The following is a 26,892-nucleotide window of genomic DNA, read 5'->3' as shown; positions in this document are numbered from 1 at the left end:
TCTCTGAGTTTGGAAATTAAAAACGGTTTTTATGCAGCCTCCAAGTCCGAGCCTTGCAGCCAGTTCTTCCCAGCGGGCCTGCAGCCTCCGTTCCCCCAGGTTTGGATGCAGTTCGTTTAGGCTGAGGCCTTGCGATCTGTGTTTTTACCGAGTTCCTCAGGTGCTTCTCCAGATCAGGTTCCATTAAAAAACATTGACAGCCCTGGCTTGTTTGGCTCAGTGGATAGAGTGTCAGCCTTCAAGCTAAAGGGTCCCTGGTTCAATTCCAGTCAAGGGCACAAGCCTGAGTTGTGGGCTCGATCCCCAGTGGAGGGCATGCAGGAGGCAGCCAATCAATGATTCTCTCTCATCACTCTCTCTCTCCTTCCTTCCTCTCTGAAATCAATAAAAATATTTTTAAAGAAATTGATGGAGGCCATGCTATGAAAATCTTCCCCTATATAAATTGTCCAAAGTTGAACCATAGAAATGTCAATACTCATTTACTTGTAACAATTATCTTTACAACATCTCAGATCTAACCTTGAATTTACATCATATTTAGAGCTTACAAAATACTTCTGGATCAGTTGAGACAAGAATAGACAGTTTAAAAAATACATTATTGATTTCAGAGAGGAAGGGAGAGGGAGGGAGGGAGGGAGGGAGGGGGGGAGAGAGAGAGAGAGAGAGAGAGAGAGAGAGAGAGAGAGAGAGAGAGAGAGAGAGAAGAAAGAAGAAAGAAGAAAGAAGAAAGAAGAAAGAAGAAAGAAGAAAGAAGAAAGAAGAAAGAAGAAAGAAGAAAGAAGAAAGAAGAAAGAAGAAAGAAAGAAGAAAGAAGAAAGAAAGAAAGAAAGATCAGTGATGAGAATCACACCCTCTACTGGGGATTGAGCCCACAACCTGAGCCTGTACCCTGACCAGGAATCGAACCCTGACCTGCTGGTTCATAGGTCCAAGCTCAACCACTGAGCAACACCGGCCAGACAAGAATAGACATTTTTACAGATGAGCAGACTAAGATCCCAAAAAGTTGTTTGTCTCAGATTCTACTGAGAGTAAAATGGAAGAACAGGGATTTGAATCCAGACCTTCTCACTCATTTCATTCTGTCTCGATACATGACCATCATTCAGTGGCAACAATGTCTGATGGAAGCTGAGGACAGGGTGTTAGCCACTGGGTAGCTGTGATCTACGTAGCCCCTGGAAGAGCAGCGTCATCTCGTTAGGACAGGTGCATGGCACAGAGACAAGGCAATTTGCACCAGACCGACTGGGCGATTTTTGAAACCATCTTTCTTTAGAAACTTCAAAGACACTGTTTACACATTTTGACATGTTTGAAACTTCAGCAAATGTCTAACTTATCCAAAGACCAAGTGAGAGCAGGTTACTTGAGAAACCAATGGTTTCAAGTGAACTGAAATCTCAAAAGCCTTACAGGAGTGACTTAACTTTTTGGAGGAGAAAGAAAAATGTTCAACTCGGATATAAATTCAGTTGCAGAATTATCAGAAATGCTACAGATGCATAGAAAATGTATCATTGTAAAGCCCCTTACTATTTATGTTTTTAAGAATTTTTATAATAGAGTGTTTCAAAAAGAGGGCAGACTTTTTAAGTGTACAGCATTTTTAGAAATATTATAGGAAATCCTATATAATAAAAGGATAATATGCAAATGGTCCCCTCGACCAGGAGTTCAGCTGGGAGTTCGACCAGGGGTGGGGCCAACCAATCATCCACAGCCCCTGCCCCTGGCCAGCCACGCCCCCTATAGGCCCCTCCCCTCGGCCGGCCCAGCCCAATCGGGCCCTGATTAGGGAGGGCCAGCTGGACCCCACCCGTGCACGAATTTGTGCACCGGGCCCTCTAGTCTAATATAATTTGATTATCTCATTTTAAATAATTAAATATTTTAAAACAACTTTTCTCAGTGTATAAAAAAGCAATTGATTACTTATAATTGAAACTTTAATACTCCTTTCAGTTTAATTATTATAAGTCTTTAACTCCAGTAGTTCTAGCTGGGAGGGGCTTTCTTTACTGTACCAGAAAGCAGGCTACTTTTGAATAGTCGCCAATAGTGACACCTTTAATGAAATATAAAAGCCACGAGTTTTTCTTATTTAAAAGGACAGAGTTGAACTAGCCACGCTTTTAGATACTGAATACTTTTTTAGCTTTGAGGTATGCCATTTACTTTTGGTTGGAAATTGTTTCAGCAGCATTATCTGTATAGTGATTATACTTCCAAATTGAGAACTAGAGCTAATGATTTGCCCAAATTAAGATGAGTCTCACTAGCTGTATGTTTGCCCATATTAAGACAAGACTCCCTATTTATATGGATTTTCTCCCATATGACCTACTGAACAGAGCCAGCACAGCCTTTGGAATCAGACAACTTAGGATCAAATCCCAGCTCAGCTATTTCCTAGACATGTGACCTGTGGCCACTTCCAACTTCACTTTACTCAACTGCAAATTTAAGTGGATCGCATCTATTTCATGGGTTGTTGTGGAGATTAAGTGAGATGATGTATGTCTCATAGGATTTGCACAAAGTAAAGGCTTAATAATTGGTAGGGTTGGTTTTTTATTTTAATTAAAAATAAATTTATTCTCTTTTAAAATGAAGAATTTATTGGTCTAAATAAGTAGGTATCAGTTTGGGCAGGAACTATAGCAGAAATCAGTTTTTCTTCTAAAAATTTTTTGCAGGATAAAAGTCATTTATTTAATCATCGATGGTCAAAATTTCTCAGTTTATGGAATTATAGAACCACTGAAATATATATGGGAAAAAATGCATATATCAAACACTCATTAGAATGGCAACTATCAAAGAAAGGAGAAAAGAACAAATGTTGGGGAGGGTTTGGAAAAGCTGGGACCCTTATGCTCTGTTTGTGGAAATGTGAAATGGTACAGCCACTATGGGGAAAGGGTATGGAGGTCACGCAAAAGGCTAAATGTAGTATTTCTATATGATCCAGCAATTCCACTTCTGGGTATGTATGCAAAAAAAAAAAAAAAATAGAGCAGGGTCTCACATATGTGTATACCCACATGCGCAGCAGCATTATTCACAATAGGCAAAAGGTGGAAGCAGCCCACGTGGCTTGGGTTGCTGAATGAATAAGCCAAATGTGGTACATACATACAATGGGATATTGTTCAGCCTTTAAAAGGCAGGAAAATCTGACACATGCTATAGTATGAATGAACCTTGAGGACATTATGCTGAATGAATTAAGCTGGCCTCAGAAACGCAAATATTATGTGGTTTCATTTATATGAGGTACCAAGAGTACTCAAATTCATAGAGATAGCAAGTGGAATGGTGGTTGTCAGGCATGGGGAGGACGAAAATGGGGAGTTGTTTAATGAGTATAGAGTTTCAGAGCTGCAAGATGAAAAGAGTTCTGGAGGTTGATTACACAGCAAAGTGAATATATTTAACACTGAGTTGTTTACTTAAAAATGGCCACGGTGGGAGCTTTATATGTATTTTATCACAAACAGTTTTTCAATTTAAAGCATATTCTGAAAACCACTGGACAAGATATCTCCAAAAAACCGTATGTAACATCCAGTGGTGCAAAGGTAGCGGGGGAGTTGGTAACCGAGGGACAAGGTCCAAGACCAGTGTCAGCCCAGTTTCCCGGCCCATCTTGTGGCAGCTGGCATTGTGTGTACAGCTGAGGCTATGTGGGGGGAGAGTAGGGAGTGGCCTATTTGCCCTAAGTGTCTTCCCACACTGCTAAATCTCCTGTGGGAATGGTGGGAGACCTGGCAGTGCCTTATCTAAATGGTTGATGAGCCATCATCTATTCATCCAAGTAAAAGCCTCTATCAGTATTAATGATAAATAGCTTCATATTATCCTTAAGAGAAAATAAATAAACCTCTTGAGTTTTTTTAGAGCAGAACAAAGCAAATACTCAGAGCGTGATTTCACAATGGAGGTCAAATATCCAAGCCTTGGCTGCTGCTTTCTGGGGAGCCCAGCACTATCACCTGTCTCGTCGATGGGATCGGTTGGTCTCCCAGGGAAGTGGGTGAGGTTGAGGAAGTGTCAGTGACATCGGTATCTTCAGTGTCAGTCTCAGCAAAACCTGTGTGGACTTAATCTCCTCATCCAGGAAGCACAGAGAGAGAAAAGTTGGTGTCGAATAAGCTAGTGGTTAGTATAACTGAAGAAGAGAAAAAGACTTTCTCAAAGAAGACCTATTTCATTTCATTAGAAACTCATGAAAAGAAAGATGGATATTTACTAAGGTGGTTATCTTAATGATAGCTGTAGTATAAGGGAAGTTTCTGAGTTTATTTTATACTTTATTTATTAACTAGAGGCCAGTGCACAAATTTGTGCACAGGTGGGGTTCAGCCGGCCTGCCCCGATTGTGGCTGATCAGGCCGGGCCGTCTGGAGGGGGGGCCGTGGGAGGTCCACCGGCTGGCCCCACCCCTAATCAGGGATGGGGCCAGCCAGGGGGAGGGGCTGCAGGCAGTTGGCCGGCTGCAAGTGATTGGGGGCGGGGCAGGCCAGGGGAAAGGTCCATGGGCACTTGGCTGGCCAGCCCCCCCATTGGGGAGGCGGGGGGCCAATTGCCTGGGGTCGGCTGGGGGGAGGGGCTGCAGGCAGTTGGCCAGCTGCAAGTGATTGGGGGCGGGGCAGGCCAGGGGAAAGGTCCATGGGCACTTGGCTGGCCAGCCCCCCCATTGGGGTCGGGGGAGCCAATCAGGACCACAGTGCGCATCAAAACAACCGGTCGTTCCGGTCATTCTGGCATTCTGGTCACTTGGCTTTTACATATATAGATAATAGATCATCTAAGGTTGAGTTCTTCTTTAAGAAAAACCCCACTTATGTGTCAGACTGAAGGCTGGAGTGTTTATTATCTTCCACTGTTTGTAATTTTCCTGGTTATATCCTTGAAATTCCCAGTTCTTATTAACAGTATCATTTGTTTGCATATATTTTATGGATTTCTTAGGGCATTAAAAACTTAGACATTTTCATAAAAAGAAGTTAGGTAATGATACATATAACATAACGGATGAACCTTGAAAACATTATGCTGAGTGAAAGAAGACAGACACAAAAGGTGACATATTGTATGATTCCATTGATATGAAATGTCTAGAATAGGCAAATCCATAAAGGCAATAGATCAGTGGTTTCTAGGGACTGGGAGGGAGGACAGAGGAATGGAAAGTGATTGCTTAATGGTATGGGGTTTCTTTTTGTTTTATTTTTCAGTTGACATATATTATTTTAGTTTCAGATATATATCATAGTGATTAGATATATACCTTAACAAAGTGATCACCCTGGTAAGTCTAGTACCTATCTGACAAGTACAGAATATGGGCTTCTTTGGGAGATGATAAAAATGTTCTAAATAAATGCTAGTGATGGTTACACAACTTGTGAATATACTAAAAACCACTAAATTGTACACTTGCAAATAGCCAATTTTATGGTATGTGAATTGAATCTCAATAAACCTGCTCTAAAATAAACTATCAGACAAGATTTAAGGTAGACAAAAATTTACCAAAAAGTAAAAAAGCTTTTATACCTTCAAGGAAATTAAAGGAAACAGGACTTTAATTCTTTATTTTTCTACATTATATCAAAAGATATGACTGTTAAGTATTATTTACCAAAAATTTATTGCCTCTTCTGTGCCTGGAGATTAGCAAACGTGACCTTGTAGGGGAAGAAAAAACTTTTTCCTCTATCTTCTTAGGTTCAGTTCCTGGGACCATGCAGATTAAACTGACTAAAGACAAACAGGAGAACAGGTTTGTGTATTCATAGAAAAGAAGTGAAGGCCCACAGATGCTGTTAGACCCTGGAGGGATACATACTATTTTAACAAAGGATGATATGTTTTTGGAGAATGACAAGACAAAGGCAAGGGGTTTGGGGCTGCTAGGGGTGGTAAATTATAGGGAGATAAATGTATGAGGGAGAGAACTAAGGTAGAAAAAGTTTGTTTAGTAAAGGTTTGTTTTGCAGATCAAGTTGTGCCTTCTCCATGGCTGTGTGATGAAGAGGCACCCTCCTCTAAATGTATGCCTTGCCTTTAGACAGAAACGGGGAGGACAGAGAGCTCAAAACAAAGATTTTTTTCAAAAGGTATATATACCTACATGGTGAACAAGGACACTAATAAGCCTTGCTAAATGTTTTTCCTGTGCTTTCTCTGTGTCCCTATTTAGTAATCATCTTGTTTCTATTTATAATAGAAATAGTCCTAAAGTATAAGAGATGCTAAAATATAGGTTTTAAATGCAAACCATGATCACATTAAAGTCCTTGTCTTCAGGCGTCTTGTTTTGGCACTCTGACTTTTTGTTTATTACCGTAAGAGAAGTAACTTGGAAGCATTATTGCAAGTGGTAAGAATAGCAGAAGATCCCAGGTACCTTCTCGACTTAACATTTAATTATTTTAGAATTTGCACTCAGTTGAGACAATATTAAGGAACTAAGCTAAAGACATCATGTTCATCTTTTGTTCTCTAAGGGACTTCAAGTGCTGTCATCCACCTCCTCTTTCACCTGGTGATAACCTCCCCGGACATTTTAGAAAAGATGAGGAAGTGGAGGAGATCAGAAATCCACTGCCCTTTATGTATTTAAATGGGATAAAAGTCTGCCCCTTATTACAAGTAAGGTAGGAATGGCCTAGGTTTGCTTTTGTGATGTCGCAGAAATGATCTTGCTTTAGTGATTATTTCATAAAGGAACTTGGCTACCCCCTCAGCTGGGTTTTTTCAGAAACAGAGATCAGAAATAGGCAAGCAGTTCCACCACTTTCCAGCAGAGGGAGCTGTTTCTTACAAGTCCTTGATTTTAAAAGTATGGCACTCACATTTCTATTTTGTTATATACCACATGTACCTATCAGGTTACAGCAGCCGTGGCTCTGCCCCCACTTCCCCTTCCTCTCTGCCACTATTGCCCAGCCATGGGACTTCTGAAGTTTTCACACACTGAGCTGTGCTGAGCTGACCCTTCTCTAACACCTTTGCATTCATCCTAAGAACTGGCAACCTCAACACCTTCTTAGAGCTCACCAATTATTTCAGGTCCACATGGTTTTTTTTCTCCTCAAATTTTTCATTATGTACTTGTGAGATGTGGTCACTGCATACATTTTTTGAAATATCTACACCATATGATAATAAAAAGAACAGTAGTTGCTAACACTTTTATAGTGTTTACCTAATGCCAAGCACCATTCTTAAGACTCCATGCTTATTACCTACCTGACTAGGGGCCCAGTGCACAAATTCGTGCACCTTGAAAGGAACTGTGGGCCATGAAGCTGAGGTGGACACAGAGGCAGGTCTCAGCCCATCCTCCGCACCCCTGCCCAGTCCCTCCCACTGCCGCCCCTGATCCCCTGTCTGCTGGCAGCCCTGCTCCCACCACTGCCGCTCCCACAAGCTGACAGCACCGGGCCCGCTCGCACCCGCTGACAGCACAGAGCAATTGGGGCCGGTGCCATCATCTGGTGCAAGCGGCAGCTGCTGTCCCAACCACCCCTCAGGAGCAAAGTGGAGAAGCCTCAGGGGTGATCGGGGCCAGCAGCTGCCGCTCGCACCTGCTGATGGCACCGAACAATTGGGACCGGCACCAGGTGCCGGCAGTGGGTGTGAGTGGCGGCTCTGGCACTGGTTGCGGGTGTGAGCATGGCCAGCGCTGGCAGTGGGTGCGAGTGGCGGCCCCAGCACCGGCAGCAGTGGGAGTGCTGGGCAGGATGGCGGCACGCAGGAGCAAAGAATTTTCAGTAACCACCAGAGATTCACCCCAATGACAGTGACTGGCGCCTCACCTTGGTCTGGCACCCCCATTCACCTGCTTCACCACCCCACCTTGGTCAACACCCACCATGGTCCGCGCTCTGCCGCCTGCTGCAGATGCCCACCATGTTCTGCACGCGCCCCCTGGTGGTCAGCACACATCATAGCAACCAGTTGGGTTGTTCTGCTATTTGGTCTATTTGCATATTAGGGCTTTATATATATAGATTAGCCTGATTTTACAGACAGGAAATCTGTGATGTAAAGAAATTAAATAAACTTAACTGAAGTTATGCAGCTACTGTGGAGTAGGCCTGGAATTTTTTTTAAGATTTTTTAAATTGATTTTTAGAGGGAAACATTGATATGAGAGAACATCAATAGTCTCCTCCTGCAGCAACACCACCCCCTACTCTCACCAGGGATTCAACCCCAAGCCCCAGCATGTGCTCTGAACATCCTGGCAGCCTTTCCGTGTATGGGAGACCACCCAACCCCCTGAGCTGCACTGGCCAGTGCAGGGCCTGGGATTTGAACCCAAGCATTCGGGCTCCATAGTACTCTCTCTTACCTTACTGCACAGCTGACTCCTATGCTTTCTTACCTCTTATCGTGCTGTTTGGTACTCCAAAAATGCTTTAATAGAGAGCATTGGTTCCATGTGTGTACTGCTTATAAGTGCAGAGTCAGCGTGGTCTAGTGAAAGAAGCCAGTACTTTGGGGTCATACATATTATGGCAGCTTTGTGACCTTCGGCAAGTTATTTATTTATTTAGTTAGTTAGTTAGTTAGTTTTAGTTGCCTCATTTATAAAATAAAGGAAAAAACTAGATAGTGCTTCTTTCTCATTGTGTGTGTTAAATGAGATAAAATACATGGAATACCTGTAAGTTTGCTTCCTCTTTTTGACGTAAATGTTCTCATACCTCCTCTTGGCACTCCAGGGTGAACCTCTGGTGGTTACTGAAAATTCAGGCGCTGAAGGTATCATGTCCATTATCCAGATGAAAATATGAGTTCATAGAGGATAAGACACATTCCCAAGATCGTCTGTCAGGAAAGTGGATATGGAAAAGATTTAGGGCCTGGTCGTCTTCTAATGAAATGTGCTTTGTGCTAGACCAATGCAGTGGAATTGAAATAAAGTTAGAACCAGGATCGAATTCCTTACCTCTGAACTCATTAGTAAAAATCTTTTTTGCATTTTTCTAAGTTTTGTAGTTTAGGAAGCACAATAAATATTTTTATTTTGAAGTTAGAGGATCTTACTATAAAGAATGATCATCGCATAATATAACCTAACTATATGACATCATGAACCACATGTTACTGTAGAAGAGTAGGACTTTGTAGACATCCTGAGAGATCTTAGCTTGTTCTCGGTGATTTGCTTCTTTTTTTCCCCGAAAGTGGGAGGCAAAACCTGTTCTTCTGAATTGAGATTTTTCACTCTCCAACTTCAGTAGTTGGTATCTTCCAGAAGTGTAGGTTACAGATGAAAGGTTTTATTGGAAAACCAAATAGAAGGAGATTGGTGCAGAAGAACATGATAAACTGGAAGAAGAAAAAAGACTAGAAGTGAAACTATAGTGAGAACACAAATCCTCGCCTCAGGAGACACAGCAGTGACCCATGTTGTTTTAAGTACTTGATTAGGTTTTTGGCCTGGAAATTTGAGAGAATTAAACCTGCTGAGCACTATGATTTTGTTCAGTCAAAATTCTGAATATCCAAATCTTGTTAATGTTTTATATAATATTTCTAGAGCCAATTTTTGTTGTTGTTTGGAAAATGATATGTGTGTATATATGTGATTGCTTTTTTGTCTTTATCCGCCATCTTTGAAAAAGGGTTGAGGAGAAGTAAATACTAGAGAAAGGAAGGGACTGGCTTATCAGATTTGCACTTTAAGTTTTCTTAGAGTAAATAATGATTAAATTTTATAGTTTAATGGATTAGTTAAATGAAATAAGGAGCTATTGTGCTAGAGATAAAAATATGATTATTTTTCTTGTTTTCTTTTTGAATTACAGTTGACATACAATATTGTATTAGTTTCTGGTGTTCAACCCTGTGATTAGACATTTATATAACTTACAAAGTGATCACCCCGATAAATCTAGTACCCATCTGACACCATATATAGTTACCACAATATTATTGCCCATATTCCCTATGCTGTACCTTACATCCCTGTGACTATTCTGTAACTACCAATTGGTACTTCTCAATCCCTTCACCTTTTTCACCCATCCCACTAACCCCTGTCCCATCTGGCAGCTGTCGAAGTATTCTCTGTATCTATGAGTCTGTTTCTGTTCTGCATGTTTGTTTATTTTGTTGTTTAGATTCCACATATTAAGTGAAATCCTCTGGCATTTGTCTTTCTCTGTCTGACTTGAAAACAGTGATTTTTAAATGAGCCCAAATGAGCTTAGTGAAACAGAAGGAGCAATGCCTGGGAACTGGGAACCCCAGGGTCCTGGCCCAGCTTCAAGCCTTGTGACTCCAGGCAGTCACCTAATCTGCCTGGTCTCTTCCTTCTCTATAAAATAGGTAATTAGACTGAATGAATTCCAAAATACTAATGTACCCCATTACATTGAATATTATGTCTTTGGTACAAGAACAAAATATTATATTCAAAGCTAATTCATACCCAATTAGAGTAGTGTTTACTTTTGTTTTCACTCAGGTTAACTTTAAAACTCCAGGTTAACTTTGTTTTTATCCAAGTTTTAATTCAGGTCTCTTTTTAGAGGCAACATATAGATCTTTAACTTTAGTCATACTTAATTTTCTACATTAATGGGGAAAAATAGTAATATATATTTACCTTCGAGATATCTTCAAACTTAAAAAAATTCCTTCAAAGTTCAAATACCAGGCAAGTTAATAAGGAGGTAAAACCTCTCAATGGTTGTCAGAGTGAAGAATGCAAATGTTGGGACTGGGACCGAGGTGGTGGTGGGGGGGGGGGGGGGGGCTACAAAGTAGGTAATAATAAAAAAAGAAAAACAGTCACTGTTTTCACCACACATTATACAAATATACACACAGAAATTTTTTTAAAAGAGTGTAAAGAAGCAAAAAATCATCTGTAATCTCCACCAAGAGATAAATTGTTAACATTTGGATCAACATCTATCTCTTCAGCCTTTTTAGAATGTGTCTGTACGCATACTTATGTACAAAAATAAGAGCATGGTTTTCATGTTCTTTTATGTCTTAATTTTTACTTAATATACATATTTCCTAGGTTATTAAGTTATCCCAGTCTACCTTCTAATGTTATATCACTTTACCTTGTGTGAGAGCCTGAGTTGTAATTCTTCTCTACCATCTATATGCAGTTGGCATCTTACATTTTACTTTTGCATATATTGTAAACCCCATAATTTACTTTAGACAATCAATTAGCTCTTATATTTACCTTCATTTATTTTTATTTCTTTGTGTAGATCTCAGTTTCTGTCTTGTATCATATTCCTACTGCCAGAGAATGTCCTTTAACATTTTTTATTGCAGGTCTGCTAGTAATGAATTTGCTTAGCTTTTGTTTATCTTAAAATGTTTTTATTTCTCTTTAATGTTTTAAAAGATATTTTTGCTGGGAATAGAATTCTCATTTGACATTTGTTTATTTTCAGTACAGAAAGATGTCACTTTTTTTGTTTTCAGGATTGCATAATTTCTGACGAGCGGTCTCTTATAATTACAGTATTATCTTTTTCTCTGCGAGAAATGTGTCCTTTTTCCTTTGGCTATTTTCAAGATTTTTTCTTTATCTTTCATTTTGAGCAATTTGATTGACGTGTGTGGTTATGGAGTATGTCATTATTCTGAGATAATTCTTGACCGTTATCTCTTCACATATTTCTTTTGCCAAATTCTCTCTTCCTTCTCCTTTTGTGATTCCAGTCAGCTGTTTTATATTGTCCTGTGGCTCTTGGGCACTCATTTCTTTCCTTTTCACTCTTCTTTTTCCTCTATGCATCTCATTTTGGATCATTTATGGACGTATCTTTAAGTTCACTGGTTCTTTCCTCAGTGATGTGAAGTCTGCTGATGAGTCCATCAAAAGAATTCATTTCCAATATTGTGCGTTTTCTTATCAAGTGTTTCCATTTGGCTCTCCCTAACTTTTGATGCATATTGTTCACCTGTCCCACTAGTTAGAATACTGAATATTATGTCCAGAACAGGAGAGACTGATGTAAATAGTACCTTTGTTTGGAAATAGGCATACCTTGTCTTCTGTTGGGCTGCAAAGGTGGCAGGTTGAGCCAGTTTAGTCAAGAGTTGAACTGAATTTACTTTTTGTTTGAGTGCATCACAGGTTTTAAATTCCTTTCGAGAGGGGGCTGCCATTGCCTTATGCTTAGGGGACTAGCAGACGGGGTGGGGAGTGGGGGGATTAGTGCTCCACCTCATGCTTTCCCTGCATAGCTGTTACACAGAGAACATCTTTTGCCAAGCTGCTGCCTGACCTCACCAGTTGGGTACTGTTGCTTGCTACTCCTGTTAGGGTTGTGCTGGGGCTGAGGGTCTCTCATTCTGCCTCTGCTTCGGTCTTAGGGAGGGTGCCTAGGCCTCAGGGCGAGATCTCTCTTAGCATTTCTGTCCTTTCTACCACAGCAGTCAACCTCTGCTTTGTATCTGTGGTTGTAGATTGCAAGGCTCTTCTATATACTGCCAAATTGCATCCCAGAAAGCATGTGCAACCACATTTCACCAATGACAATCAAGGGTTCTACGAAACAAGGTTTTCAGTCTCGGATAGCACTGGGCTCTTTTGATATGAGTGATTCCATAATTATATTGCTCACTCATATGATGAAAATGCAACACTGGGCCTTGTGCATAGTAGGCAATAAACCACTTTTCTGGTTAACTGAGGAATCAGTGTAAATATCCTATCAGGAGTTTAGAGGTACCATTGTCATTTAGATTTGTTCCCCATTGACAGAAGCAGTCCCCACCCCACTGAGGAATTCAGAAGTACATAATTCATTCAGAAGCTCCATTTGACAGAGATGAGAAGCAATAGTGTCAGCCTGAGGCATTATGATCCCTGAATGAAAATACCACTGCCCGAGGGCTGGAACTGAATTCTGACCCTGATTCTGCCTCCAATTAGCGGTCTCTTAAATAAGCAAATTACTGACCAGTTCTGTTCCTCAGTTTATGTATCTGTCAAGTAAGGTTCATGATACTTATTTCACTTCAGTAGCTTGCTGTGAAGATAAAATGAAATTACATCGTGTAAAGCCCTTTGCAGCACTTTTTAAGTGCCATAGAAATGTGAAATATTCCTCTAAGAAGGGTCAGGGAGGTGTAGAAAACTGTGGGAGTTCGAAATTCAAGATACTCTTTTGACATCTTCACATCCTCCATGTGAGAGAGTATGTGAGAAAATGAGTATTTGCGAATATAAGAAGAGAACGAAATTAGAAATAGAGTTCTTTCTCTCACCAAAATTAGCCTACTTGTGGTAAAAGTTAATTAAGTCCTGCTCAACCAGAGAAGGGCACATCTTTAAGGGGAAATAGCACATAAGCCTTGACTCACTCAGGGAAGTGATGAGTCTGTGTCATATTTCACTCTGTACTCAGTAAGCCTCTGTTAGACTGCGTTTCCAGTAGACATAACCTGTCACTCCACCTGCTCTCTCAGGTCTAGAATCTGCCCACTGTGCTTCTTGGGTCATTAGAGGGACACACACTTAACACTCAGACAAAAGAGACAAGCAAGACAATTAACAAGCCATAAGGAAGTTTACCTGCTTCCGCCAGCTTTCATTCACACCAAAATCCAGTTGCCATCAAAGAGGAACAAAGCACACACTATGCAAAACATAGTATGTTACTTCCTCTTTTGCAACCTGTTACATTCTGTTAAAATCTTCCATTGTGGGCTGGTAGGTCTAGAGCAGCGGTCAGCAAATTACCAACCCAGGCCACCATCTGCTTTTGTAAACAAAACGGGTTTTTTTCCACATAAAAATTAGAGCTCTATTACCAATATGGTTGACTATACACAGATGAGCTAGAGACACTACCCAACATCACTTACATGTTCAAATGCCATGGGAAATTTATAGAAAAATCATTCTGGAGCTTAAAAGGACTCTGACAGGGAGATTGGTCATTGTCTTCTGCAGGCAAAACCATAAAGCATTAGAGGGCCACTGATCTTTATTTTATTTTTTTATATTTTTATTGATTTCAGGGAGAGGAAGGAAGAGGGAGAGAGAGAGAGAGAGCCACTGATCTTAATGCACACTTTAAAGATTGTCCTCAAAGTCGATTTTGTCATCTGCTTGGTAGCGTACTGCAGCTACATTTTGCAAAGTTTCATTCTTAGGGTTATTCAGTGAAAGCTTGCTTATTTTTATCACCTTTCTTCTTGTGCATAAATATTTTTTTGGTAACTATGGCAGGCAAAGTAGTGAGCAAGATCATGGCAGGACTGGAGATTCTAAGGTAGAGTGCTCATTGGTGCTCATCCATGGCTCACGTGAGTTTCATTGTATTGCCAAACGCCACCTGAAAGCCGTGCCACAGTGCTGTTCCCCCCCTCTGCTGGGCAAGAGTTCACTGGTGAACCGGCCAGATTTGTTTCCTGCGGTTGCCATAGGCTGGGTTTCTATTGTTGGGAATGGAGAAGATGAGTCATTTCTCTCAGGACGTTCTACGTGTGCGCTGGCAAGGTAGCAGCAGAGGTAGGGACCCCAGGGGCTGTTGGAAAGCTGGTGACCGTAAGTGGGGGTGGCTTAATGTTTACTAACATGTCGATTTTCAAATCATTAAACCACCCTGAGTACTTAGTGCAGCAGCAATATATGCCACTATCAGACTGGGCCGCATTCTTTCTGGTTAAAGACACATTCCCTTTCTAAATGATTCCATTTAGCTTATACGGCTGGTTCCTCCAAATGGTCAGTCTGGATCCATTAGTCCCAATCAGTTGGTTTGAACATAGAGACCACCCCATGCCCCTCGGCCCCAGCCCGTGGTTGTGACTTCACTAGCTGCTGAGTAGGTACAGGGCAGCTTGACAGACTGACCCACCATGCCACTCACTCATACCTGAGAGACGACAGCATCTGTCCAAAGTAGTGTGAGGCCTGTGAAGGCTGCACAAGGGTGCAGGATGGTATCAGTGTGGCTCCTCCTTTATATCTTTAGTGGTAGGAATTCTGTTCAGCTACTCTTGGGTGGTTCTCGATGATGGTTCGTCTACAGTTAATTGGAATTCTGAAGTGCTCCTTAAATAAAGTTGTATTGGGACACAACCACTCTCATTTCAGTGAGTATTGTATATGGCTGCTCTAGTGCTACAGGGGCAGAGCTGAGTAGCTGCAATAAAGATTGTATGGCCTATGAAGCCAAATATTTGCTCTCTGGTGGCCCTTTGTAGAAGTTTGGCTCTCCTTGGTCTGGAGCAATGATATGCATCCTGTCCACTCCCCTCCGGCATTACCAAAACACATTTGTTTTATTCATGTTTCTTTCTGCTTCTTTCATTTAATGAATTATTATTGATTTATGCGTTAACATTTAATAATAATGGGATGTAGAGAGTTCTTCAGATGGGAGAATGTATAATGGCTAACAGCATTGAATTAGAAAGGTTTATTGAAAATACAGGCCAAAAAGAACATCTAAATAATACTCCATGAGAGTGCAACCAGCCATGTCCAGAATGTAGGAAATGCTACACAATAAATTACCCTGGTGTTTTTTTCTTTTGTTTTGTTGTTGTTGTTTCAGTAAATATATAGACATGGGGAAAAGAAGGTAGAGGAGGGCGCCTCTGGAGATTGAAAGAGACCTAAGGGACAGTTCAACCTCGATGTGCATCTTCTTCTAATTTGACCAACCCAGCTGAGGTTAATTGGAGATGATGGGAGAATTTGAAGTTTGACAGGGTCTTGGTGTTATGAAGTTATTTGTTATAAGGGTATTGTGATTTTTAAGACATCCTTATCTGTTAGAGATCATTAAATGGTAGTCTTTGTGGGTGAAATAACAGGTTTCCTAAACTTTTTTTTTCTTTTCTTAAACTCCTTCAGCCAGAAAAACATCATAGGGAGTACAGAAGAAATAATATTGGCAAAAGATTGAGAATTATTGAAGTGGGGTGATGCTGTTTATGCTTTTCTCTGAAATGTTGTGCCTGTTTGAAAATTTTCATTATAAAGTGTATTATTATTTTTTAAAACCATGAGTTTAAGTGCCAGGTTTTTATTTGAATCTGGGTTTTGCTAGCTGTTTCTAGATCGGTTAAAATGGGCATTATAATTCAGGTTGTATACGACATTGTGAGGATTATGAGAATTAAATGAGATAGTAAAGAGTTTAGCGCAGTGCCTAACACATAGGAAATGATCAATACCTGGTAGCTATTATATTGTATCTGCTATCAAACAACAAAAACAAAACCCCTTTTGGGCTCAGTTCATGTATCATGTAATTGACTTTTGTGAATAACAGCTCCTAAACCCATATTGCTGCTGCACAAGGATATCAGGAACTGAAATACGGAATGTTTTTCACGGTGTGCACGTAATTCCTTGGCATTCTGAAAACAGCCACAGCACCCGTACAGATGCAAAGAGGAAGAACTATGGCTCCGAAATCATGATTGGATTTTCAGATTGTCCTATGATGGCTCTTTCTCCACAGCAGATTTTTTAAAATCCATCGTCAGTTTTGTGTGGTATTGCCAACAAATGCCTGTGAACACGTTTTAACCAATGTACATGGGAAGCCCTGTGACTCTACGGTAGTGACAGATTTCCCAGTTTGTGCTCAGTGGAGCCCAGGAAGGCTGAGTCCTGTGATCCTGCTTTAACTCAGCCTGGGCTGACTTAGCTGCTTCCTGGTCAGCCACTCATTAGCCCAGTGGTTCTCAACCTTCCTAATGCCGCGACCCTTTAATACAGTTCCTCATGTTGTGGTGACCCCCAACCATAAAATTATTTTCGTTGCTACTTCATAACTGTAATTTTGCTACTGTTATGAATTGTAATGTAAATATCTGATATGCAGGATGTATTTTCATTGTTACAAATTGAACATAATTAAAGCATAGTGATTAATCACAAAAACAATATGTAATTATATATGTGTTTTCCGATGGTCTTAGGCGACCCATGTGAAAGGGTCGTTTGACCCCCAAAGGGGTCGCGACCCACAGGTTGAGAACCGCTGCACTAGCCACCATGTATCTCGCAAACTTGTAGGAAAACACATTGACTTAAAGGTCCAGGATATTTGAGCCTCCCCACTAAGTAAAAGAAAATCATTATCTCATCCATCAACCACCTCAGGTAAATCAAATAAATGAGCTGGGACTTTTTATGGGTGTGGGAAGGTGTCTCCTTCTGAAGACAGTTACTATCGGAAAGAAATATTGGGAGCCTGCTATTCAAAATGTTTTTTATAAAAAGAAGAAGCATGAAGACTGGTTGTGGGGGGTTTAGGAAACAATGTTTTGGTTAAACTGAAGATATCCAAATTTTAATTTTTTTTGTCTCTTCTTCCACAGAATGACATCACTCCTTTACATGTTGCATCAAAAAGAGGAAATGCCAACATGGTAAAACTACTGCTTGATCGAGGAGCTAAAATCGATGCCAAAACAAGGGTAGGAGTCCGTTTATGTGCATGCTTACCCTTTTTTTTTGGGAGGTAGGGATACTTCTCCTAATAGCTTTGCACTGGTTCAGTCTTGGCTTTATGTTTGTTCATTTGTTGTAGTCTCTTGGAAAATGACTGCTAAGTTTTTTCTCCTTAAAATGGGATGATAATCCATATTTGTAAATCTTTAATACATGTTTAAATAGTGCATGGCTTTAATTACAGAATCTAAGGTCTAAAGCCTAGAGTTTTAGTTGAGTTAAATTTTCAAGAATTTAGCCACTACTTGACACTCCAGGCTTAGCTATTCAGTCAGTTTGATGCTAAACCTGACTTAAAAAGAAACCTTTCTACCATTGTGCCCTGCTGATGGGAATGTAAAATGGTACAGCTGCTATAGAAAAGCATATTGAGGTTCCTTAAAAAAACTGAAAATAGAATTGCCCCATGATCCAGTAATTCCACTCCTGGGTATAATTGGTAGAATTTTTGTTGCCTGGGGAACAAGAAAATGGGGAGTTGTTGATCAGTGGGTATATAGTTTCAGTTTTGCAAGAAGATAAAGTTCTAGAGATGTTATGCAGCAAGGTGAGTAAAGCTAACATTACTGAACTGTATATTTAAAAATGGCTAAGAAAGTAACTTTTATATTTTTTACAATTAAAATTTTTTTGAAAACCACATATCTATCTAGCTAGGTTCTTGGCAGGTTGCTTTTCTGGTGCGATGCATTGTGAGTGAGGAAAGAACTGAGACTGCGAATCAAGCTTGAATCCCAGGTTCTGAGGTTAGCTAGTTGACTTAGGTAGGATATTTAACCTTCTGCATGTTATTTCTCTTTGCAAATAAGAACCATTAATGGCTACCGTGCAGCATTGTCATAAGATCAAGCTAATGTTTGTAAACTGTGTGGTATAAAGTCATCCAGAAATAAATCCTAGCCATTGCTAGTATATCTCAGAGCTCCAATCGCATTAAGCTTCTAACCAGGGCATTTCTTTCAGCATTTCATGCATTTGTTACAAGGTGCGAGCAAGAGCCAGGCTAATAAAAGGTGGTCGTGCCGTAGACATCCACCTAGGTAGGAATTTTGGATAGCTTTCCCTGTCTTGTCATTGTACCTCCCACAACCCTGTGCTTCTTCCTTCAAGAATCCTGAACTTCATGTGTCTACAACTGGCCTGGTATCCTGAACTTGACTCCTGTAGCTCCTAAATGGACTATGTCGTTTATTAGTCACTACATTTATTCCCTCAACTAGTAAATGATTACCGAGCACCTACCTGGGGCCAGACCTAGAGGTTGGATGGGGGAGGGCGGGGGGGGGGGGGGGGGGGACGGTGGTTGGAACAAGACAAGACACTTCCCTGCCCTCATGGCGCTGATGGGAAGCTTGTCTCCTGTGTTCTAACCCTAAGGTAGCCCAGCCGTAGGTATTTGGCAGAAGACCCAAATGTCTTTTTCCTGATGACTGTTGAACCTGAAAATTAGGGATGTATTTTAAAAGAAACACGCTTTCCCAAAAGGAGTGAAGAAAGATGAGGGTTGACCCGTCTGACTGGGGAAGTAAATTGAATTACAATAAAATATATATTGTTATGTAATAATATAATCTAATGAATAATATATTATTTAGACTCCACTGATAAGTTAAGGATACACGCTGTAATCCTTAACTTGAATAGAGACCTTATTGAACTGACTTTGCGTCATTTAATAAGAAGCAATTGCCAGTAGATAACAAATGCTAGAGCCATTGCTTTAAATGCCAGAGGTCTTCTGCTAAGTACGGGCTGTTTAAAGAGACTGTAAGGAATGAAAGACAGAGAGGCCTTGCTTATGCCAGTTGAATATCACGGAAGCTAATGGATTGTTTGTAAATAGGGAGAATCTTTGAGAAGGGAAGTGAGGGAGGATGCAGTCAATGGGAAAGATAAGCTTGAAAAGACATATCTGGATTTCCAGCTGAGGTTTTAGCAAATGTGCGGATCCGAAGTCACCTCATTTCATCCTCTCTTGATACAAGCGTCAATCACTTCTCAATCGTTTATCAAACAGTTGCTGTTTTGGGTACAAAGAGAGAAGAAACGGGTACACAGGAAATTCTGGCCCCATCTTTATGGGGCATATGGTGTCCTAGGGCAGGGCCAGGATAAAAGCACAAAACACGCTCCTGAGAGAAAGTATCAGAAATGAAATAATGTGCACAGGCACACTGATGGCGCAACCGGGTTTCCGTGCCACGCTGCCTCCCTGTTCTGAAAGGCTGTCTTCTTTTAAACGAGACGTAGATTCCCTCCTATGGGTTTAAACTGGGTTTACCTTCCTCGTGTGTTGTGTAAGTGACGTGTGAGTGTGAGGGAGACTTGGAGAAGCTGAGAACGGAAAAGCCCATTCTTCTATTGTTGTCCTGCGTGGAGTGGGGTGAAGGTGGGACCAGGCGCCGACTGAATTCCTGGCAGACGATATGGGAGAAAGTGTAGTATATACTCAAAATACGTAAACTATTCTGTGGTCTCCTCATCAGAGCTTCCCTTGTCTCTTGCTGAAATAACTGAGTGGCTAGATATGTGGGCTTGAAAGGGAGGGAGGGAGCCAGCTAAAATGTCAGAAAGCCCTGGGGACAAGCCTAAAACCTGACAACAAATTTTCATCACTATGTGTTTTAACAAAGCCCAGTGGCTCTTGAGAAAATATTCTTATCTACCCAGCTACCTCCTACAAGGTACATGCTACTGCTGGGGCTACCTTGTTGTTTGTTTTTGTTTTGTTTTTTCTTTATTGATTAAGGTATTACATAGTGTCCTTATCCCCACATTGCCCCTCCCACCCTCCCACCCCCGCTCATGCCCTCACCCCCTTAGTGTCTGTGTCCCTTGGTTAGGCTTACATGCATGCATACAAGTCCTTTGGTTGATCTCTCCCTCTCCCCCACCCCACCCTCCCCTACCTTCCTTCGGAGGTTTGACAGTCTGATCGATGCTTCTCTGTCTCTGGATCTGTTTTGTTCATCAGTTTATGTTGTTCATTATATTCCACAAATGAGTGAGAGCATGTGATATTTATCTTTCTCCAGCTGACTTATTTCGCTTAGCATAATGCTCTCCAGGTCTATCCATGGTTGTTGCAAGTGGTAGGAGTTCCTTCCTTTTTATAGCAGCATAGTATTCCATTGTGTAGATGTGCCAAAGTTTTTTAATCCACTCATCTGCTGATGGGCACTTAGGCTGTTCCCAAATTTTAGCTATTGTAAATTGTGCTGCTATGAACATAGGGGTGCATATATCCTTTCTGATTGGTGTTTCTAGTTTCTTAGGGGGATACCTTGTTGCATTACGAATCAGACCTGGTACACACCAATCCCTCTAGAGACAGGGAAAAAAACATGGATTCACCTCAGACACCAGCACTCTAAGGGACCTAATTTCCTTGTTGTTCCCTGCATGGGTTGCTGATCTAATAAAGAATTCCATTTAAAAGCAGACCCTTAGGCCCAGCCAATGTGGCTCAGTGGTTGAGAATCGACCTATGAACCGGTCATGGTTCAATTCCCAGTCAGGGCACATGCCCAGGTTGTGGGCTCAACCCCCAGTGTGGGGCGTGCAGGAGGCAACTGAATAATTATTCTCTCTCATCTTTGATGTTTTTCTCTTTCTCTCTTCCTCTCTCTGAAATCAATGAAAATATATTTTTTAAAATAATAAATAAATAAAAATATCAGTCTATTAGGTTTATAATATATTTGGAAGTAAAATATTACATATATATATAGCAAAAAATAAAACTAATAATGTATATACAATTATAATATTCCAAAATTCTTATACATGAAGTGGTATAATCTTATTTCAATATAATATATTATTATGTAATAATATAATCTAATGAATAATATATTATTTAGACTCCACTGATAAGTTAAGGATACACGCTGTAATCCCTAGGGCAACCACTAAAAAGAGATTTAGTTAAAAATCCAAAGTAGAAGGTAGCCAGTGGCCTATATGATCATTAAGTGATTAGAATAATAAATAATGCTCAAACGAAAAGAAGACCAGAAAGGAGGGACAAAAAACATGGAGAATGGGAAAAGACACAACAAATAGCATAAGGGCTTATTTTTAGGCTCAGAGAGAAAGCTGTGATTTTCCAAGCAGAAAGAACAACAGAAGGATTTTGCCTTATTTTAGTTTAGTATTAAACATACAGAATGCATGGCAGGATAAAAAGGAAGGGAATTAGAAAGATATTTCTCTCTTTTATATATAAACGGCCACAGTGAATTCTTAATGGGAAAAGGAAATTGCTTGGTGCATAGAAGGAATCCAGTCCCTCTGACGGAGGGAGGCAAGCCTGAGGTTAACGTCTAATGTCAAGCATTTCCTTGCATGTGACCTCGGGTGAGTACATCAGTCCTCTGGAGCAGCTTTCTCAGCTGTAAGTGAAGTTCACATGCCATTTCTCACAACTTGTAGAGATTCAGTAGAACCCTAAGAACAGAGCACCTGTGACAATAGAAGGGCTTCCAAAAACGTCATTTCACTTCCTCTTAGGCCAACTCTCCAACTGCCCAGCACGCACAAAGGGAGGATACAGTCAGAACTTGTAGTGAAAGACACAGATGTGAGAGTCGCTATTAGACTGTAACCGGTGCTCTTTCCTGTGTCTGGTTGTCGTCATCACTCTCTCCTCCGGAGCTCTACCTGTTTCTTCGTGGTTTTTAGTTTACAATTAAATATCGCATCCTGTTTTCCATCCACAATAGAGAAAAGTGTGTATCCACAGAGTTCTCCCTGCTCCATTTCCTTTCTCTTCTCCAGAGTGAGTTTTTGCTTAAAAGAAAGAAAAGAAAGGAAACTAGAGGCTACAAATCAAAATAAGTGTCTCTTTTTGACAGTATTTCCCCAGTCACAGATTTGTGTCATTTCAGTTTGGGCTTTGAGCAGATTCACCTGTTATGGACATATTCCAGCTTCAGCTTCAGTATTCCTAGGTGTGATGCCGTAATGCCCTGCTCCATGCTTTTCAGCAAAACCAGATGTGAAAGAATGTCTTTCTGGCCTTCGGATGTGCAACATTTTGCTCGTAAGCTAACAAAAGAGAGCATTTTGGCCAGCCAGGAGAGTGCAGCTCCCCCCTCACTAATAAGATTGCTGTCACCAAAATGAAATATGAGATCTGGCCCAGCCAGTTTGCCTTGCCTCAGAATTCTGCCCAGGGGAATACGCGTTCATTATGTTAGTGCTTTAAAAATCAGGGGAATTGGAAAAAAATTACTAACTCCATGCAATTTCATTTCCCTCCCATAATGTTACTATGGCAACCCTCTCTCTCTCTCTCTCTCTCCTGTCCAAATGGCATATGCTGCCTTTCTTGAGGCAGTCTCCCTTGAGCCCCGAGAATTGCCTTTGTCAAGCATTTGTGAGCTGGAGGTCGATGCTGTTGTGTGCAGGGGAACTGCTTTTTGGCTCAGGACCCATCCTAGGTGACTCTGTACATTAATTGTAAATTTCTAGGAATTGGGAGCCAGTAATACAATCTTTATTTTGTATTAGATAAGGCATTTATTTATTTGTAGGGAAAGAAGTAAACCAGTTCACTGCTCTGTTGTAAAGGACTACAATATTCACAGCAGCTCTTTTTTTTAAAGCTGAATTAAAAAGAGGAAAATATTTACACAAATATTCTGATATTTCTCTTATTCTTTTTTTAGAGGTAAGATTTCCTTCTTTTTTAAAAATATATGTTTATTGATTTCAGAGGGTTAGAAAGAAACATCAATGATGAGAGAGAGTCATTGATTGGCTGCCTCCTGTAAGCCACACATTGGGGATTGAGCCCACAACCCGGGCATGTGCCCTGACAGGGAATTGCACCGTTACCTCCTGATTCATAGGTGACACTCAGCCACTGAGTCACGCTGGCCAGGCTCTCTCTTCATTCTGACAGCTAAAAAGACTGAGTCATATTCTTTAGTCTAATCCCAATTTACAAGTCACTTATTTATTGAGAATTTTATTTTTCTGGAAGGTAAGAGACGTTATTTTAATCGTGTTTCTGAAGTATCAAATGAGTCTAGTCTAAAAAAAAAAAAAAAAAAAAAAGAAAAGGATAACAAGAAAAGGAATTTTTAACCAACTAACCTGAAAAGGATTTTAAAAGACTAGACCAAACATTCACTTACTCCCTCACTCCATGTATTCATTCACTCAAGTCACTTTTGTGAAGCAGCTTTTATGGACATGATACTGAGTTATGATATGACATGATATCTTCTCCTGAGATTTAAATCTCCCTCAAATGAGTCACCTTGTCCTCAGTAGCATGCCCAGAAATAACTAAAATACCAGGTAAAAAGCTACTGTTTCCCCCAAAGCGGGACAGATAAAATAAGATAGAAGTCCTGAAGGTCGAAGGGTCATGTCTCATTTTGGGAAAGGATTGAAAGAAACTGTACTTTAACAAGATTTGGATCTTGGAGAAAGTAAAAAGAAACCTTCCAGGTACAGGAGTTCATGTGGCCAAAGCAGAAAGACAGGAAAATGGTAAGCTTTTGCTAAGCACTGCATAGAAGAGTTTAATTAGGGTCGATGCGAAGGGAACGGGGAGGCCAAGTGTAGCAGTGGCTGATGTTAAGAAGACTGATTGCTGCCCTGGCTGGTTTGGCTCAGTGGATAGAGCGTCGGCCTGCCGACTCAAGGGTCCCAGGTTCGATTCCTGGTCAAGGGCATGTACCTTGGTTGCGGGCACATACCCAGTAGGGAGTGTGCAGGAGGCAGCTGATCGATGTTTCTCTCTCATCGATGTTTCTAACTCTCTATCCCTCTCCCTTCTTCTCTGTAAAAAATCAATTAAAATATATTAAAAGAAGACCGATTGCTAAGCTGAGGGATGTAGACTTGGCTGAGGCACTGAGTGATAGTTACTGAAGATCTTTAGAACACACAGAATCATAATCAGAACAGTGCGTCAGGAAAGTGAATAAGCCACACCTATTTCAAAGTAAAAAAATTAATTCGAAATTCAAATATTCGTTATGCCCCAAAATAGGTATTAAGTACAGTCAGTGCCTGCTAATTTTCCTCTTTTTTTTTTTTTTTAACTGAATTAAGTGTGAATCACTAAATGGCAGGTACTTTTCAGCCTCACTGTGGATCAGCTGGTCTTGCCTCCATCTTCGTGACTCTGAAAACAATGATGCTAATTAAAGATCTTACATGAACTCTAGATACCAGTTTTCCACTGACCCGTGAAGGTCCTACAGCCAGGCCGGCACTACCTATGAGTCAGGCAGTCGTGACATCTCGTACAGCTTCCTGATGAGGCCTCTTTCCTGCCCGGGTTCTGGCCATTAAGAGCCATGCACCTTTGAAAAGTGCCAGAGGGCATTTTGCACAAGATCCAGAGGCGTCAGTCACTTGTGATCGCTGTTAAAAATACTGCAGTTAAAGCTGCAGTTGAAAGAGCTGTACTTCAGGTAGCTGTTTGCAGTTCAGCTAGGAACTTCTCTTGGAGAGCTAGCCAATTTATCATTGGAACAAGGTGATAAAAGTAACAACAGCTAAGACCATAGCACTTCACAGCTCCTGTACCGATGAAAAAGGTCACTTTTCCTAACTGAGTCTCTAGATCCTGTAAGTTTTTAATAAGTAAAAACCAAAGATCAAAGGCAGCAGCTTCAGAATGTAGGTAAAGGAAGGCTAAGAGCAGCTACACATTTGAGTAGAGGGAGCATCTTTGTCTTAATAACTCTTCCCAAGACATCCTTGGACTGTCCCTCAGTCACCAGTGGCCTAGTTCTGAATTGTGTGACCTTGGATGGATTTTTTTTTTTTTTTTTTGGTTAATCCTCACCTCAGGATATTTTTTCCATTGATTTGTAGGGAGAGTGGGAGAGAGAGGGAAAGACAGAGAGAAATATCAAAGTGAGAGAGACACATCGATTGGTTGCCTCCTGCACGAGCCCTGACCAGGCTTCAGCCTTGAGGAGGAGCCTGCAGCCAGGGTACGTGCCCTTGACCAGAATTAAACTCGGGACCCTTTGGTCCAAAGGCCGACGTTCTGTCCACTGGGCCAAACCATCTAGGCTTGGGTGAATAATTTAACCTCTTTGAAAACTAGAGTGTTCATTTATAAAATGAAAATTATACCTTCCATACAGAGGTGATTGTGAGGATGAAATGATTCCATGACTTGTGTTTGCTTCAAAAGTAATACAAGAAAGAAGAAGAGATCAGGATATAAATCAGAATTGATCATTAGGCAGTGATTGCTGACACAGAGAACCAGACACCTAAAAGCTCATTACATTGTTCGGTCTACTGTACTCTGAAATATGTTTGAAATTTTCCATAATTAAAATGTTTTTAAAAGGTGAAATCGGTCAATATGTGTCTGTAAGGAACAGTATATGTCAAAGGACTAAGGAGTTGGGATAGATTTTGCTCTGAGATTGCCAAATACTTTGAATGCCAAATGGAGTATTTTGCTTTGGGGAAGATTGTTTTCAATGATAAATGAGTTGGGCTAAAATTGTTATTTTTTCTGTGCGATCATAATTTGAAAATGTCTGCACATACTCTGTCACATCATAGGGTCTACTTATGAGAAAAATGAAAGAAACAAATTTGAACTTTAAGTTCATAAAAGATAATCACATTGAGAGAATGTGAAATATTTTTTGTGTTGGAAGTTAAATATGATTATTGTTATTTCTCCTTCAAATATATTCAGGTTTACATTACTGGGAAGACATATGGACTTCTTGGTGTTTTTTATTTGTTCTAAAATTTTATTTTATTAGGAAAATGCTGTTTCCATTTGAAAGATAGTTATATTGTTTTACTTTGGCGTACAAGAGCAATTGTTTTAACTCAGCATAAAGGCAGAGTATTTAAACATGCTCAAAGAATGTTCATATCAGGCCGTGTGCTGTTGGTGATTCACATTTCAGGATCTAAGGAATTTTAATTCTGAGATTTAGCTAGTAGTTTAGAAAAAGGATTGATTATACATTAGGATAATTAGGCTTACTTTCAAGAACTGCTCGCACAATCTCGAAAGTGGTTTAAATACATTGAATCTCATTTTGATGTATTTTAGAAAATGCGACTTTCCTTGCAGTAGGTGTCGTCAACCACAGGAATCTTCAAGTTGGGGAATATATAAGCTGGGCTGTGAAAAATTCTCCATAGGGTTTAGGGCCACTTAGATAATTTTAAGTGAATGACTTTCCACTTCCTTTTACTCCCTGCTAATTATCTTTTCACACCTAATCTTTAATACAATATTTCCCTCCTCATATGATAGAAAGTTCTAACTTTATAACTCTCACCCAGAGTGCTAACACCTTTGAGGTTGAAGAAGGGAATGTGAGGGGGACAGAGGGAAGAGTTCAAAGTATTGGTGTCCTGTTAAGAACTACATGACTATAATGATT

General features: G+C 40.5%; 1 protein-coding gene across 4 annotated transcripts in view; it reads left to right on the top strand.

The window, feature by feature from the left end:
• The window catches only part of ANK3 (ankyrin 3), a 461,267-nt gene that overhangs the window by 285,776 nt on the left and 148,599 nt on the right, over window positions 1–26,892 (top strand). For all 4 annotated transcript variants that reach the window (XM_036336813.1, XM_036336815.1, XM_036336812.1 and 1 more), the window contains exon 8: window positions 17,362–17,460. In XM_036336813.1, coding sequence (XP_036192706.1) covers window positions 17,362–17,460 — 99 coding nt within the window. The remainder of the gene's footprint in view (window positions 1–17,361; window positions 17,461–26,892) is intronic.

Source organism: Myotis myotis, unplaced genomic scaffold, assembly GCF_014108235.1.
Source record: "Myotis myotis isolate mMyoMyo1 unplaced genomic scaffold, mMyoMyo1.p scaffold_m19_p_15, whole genome shotgun sequence".
NCBI lineage: Eukaryota > Metazoa > Chordata > Mammalia > Chiroptera > Vespertilionidae > Myotis > Myotis myotis.
The sequence above is the reverse complement of the archived record's forward strand: the minus strand, read 5'-3'. Positions and strand labels throughout refer to the sequence as shown.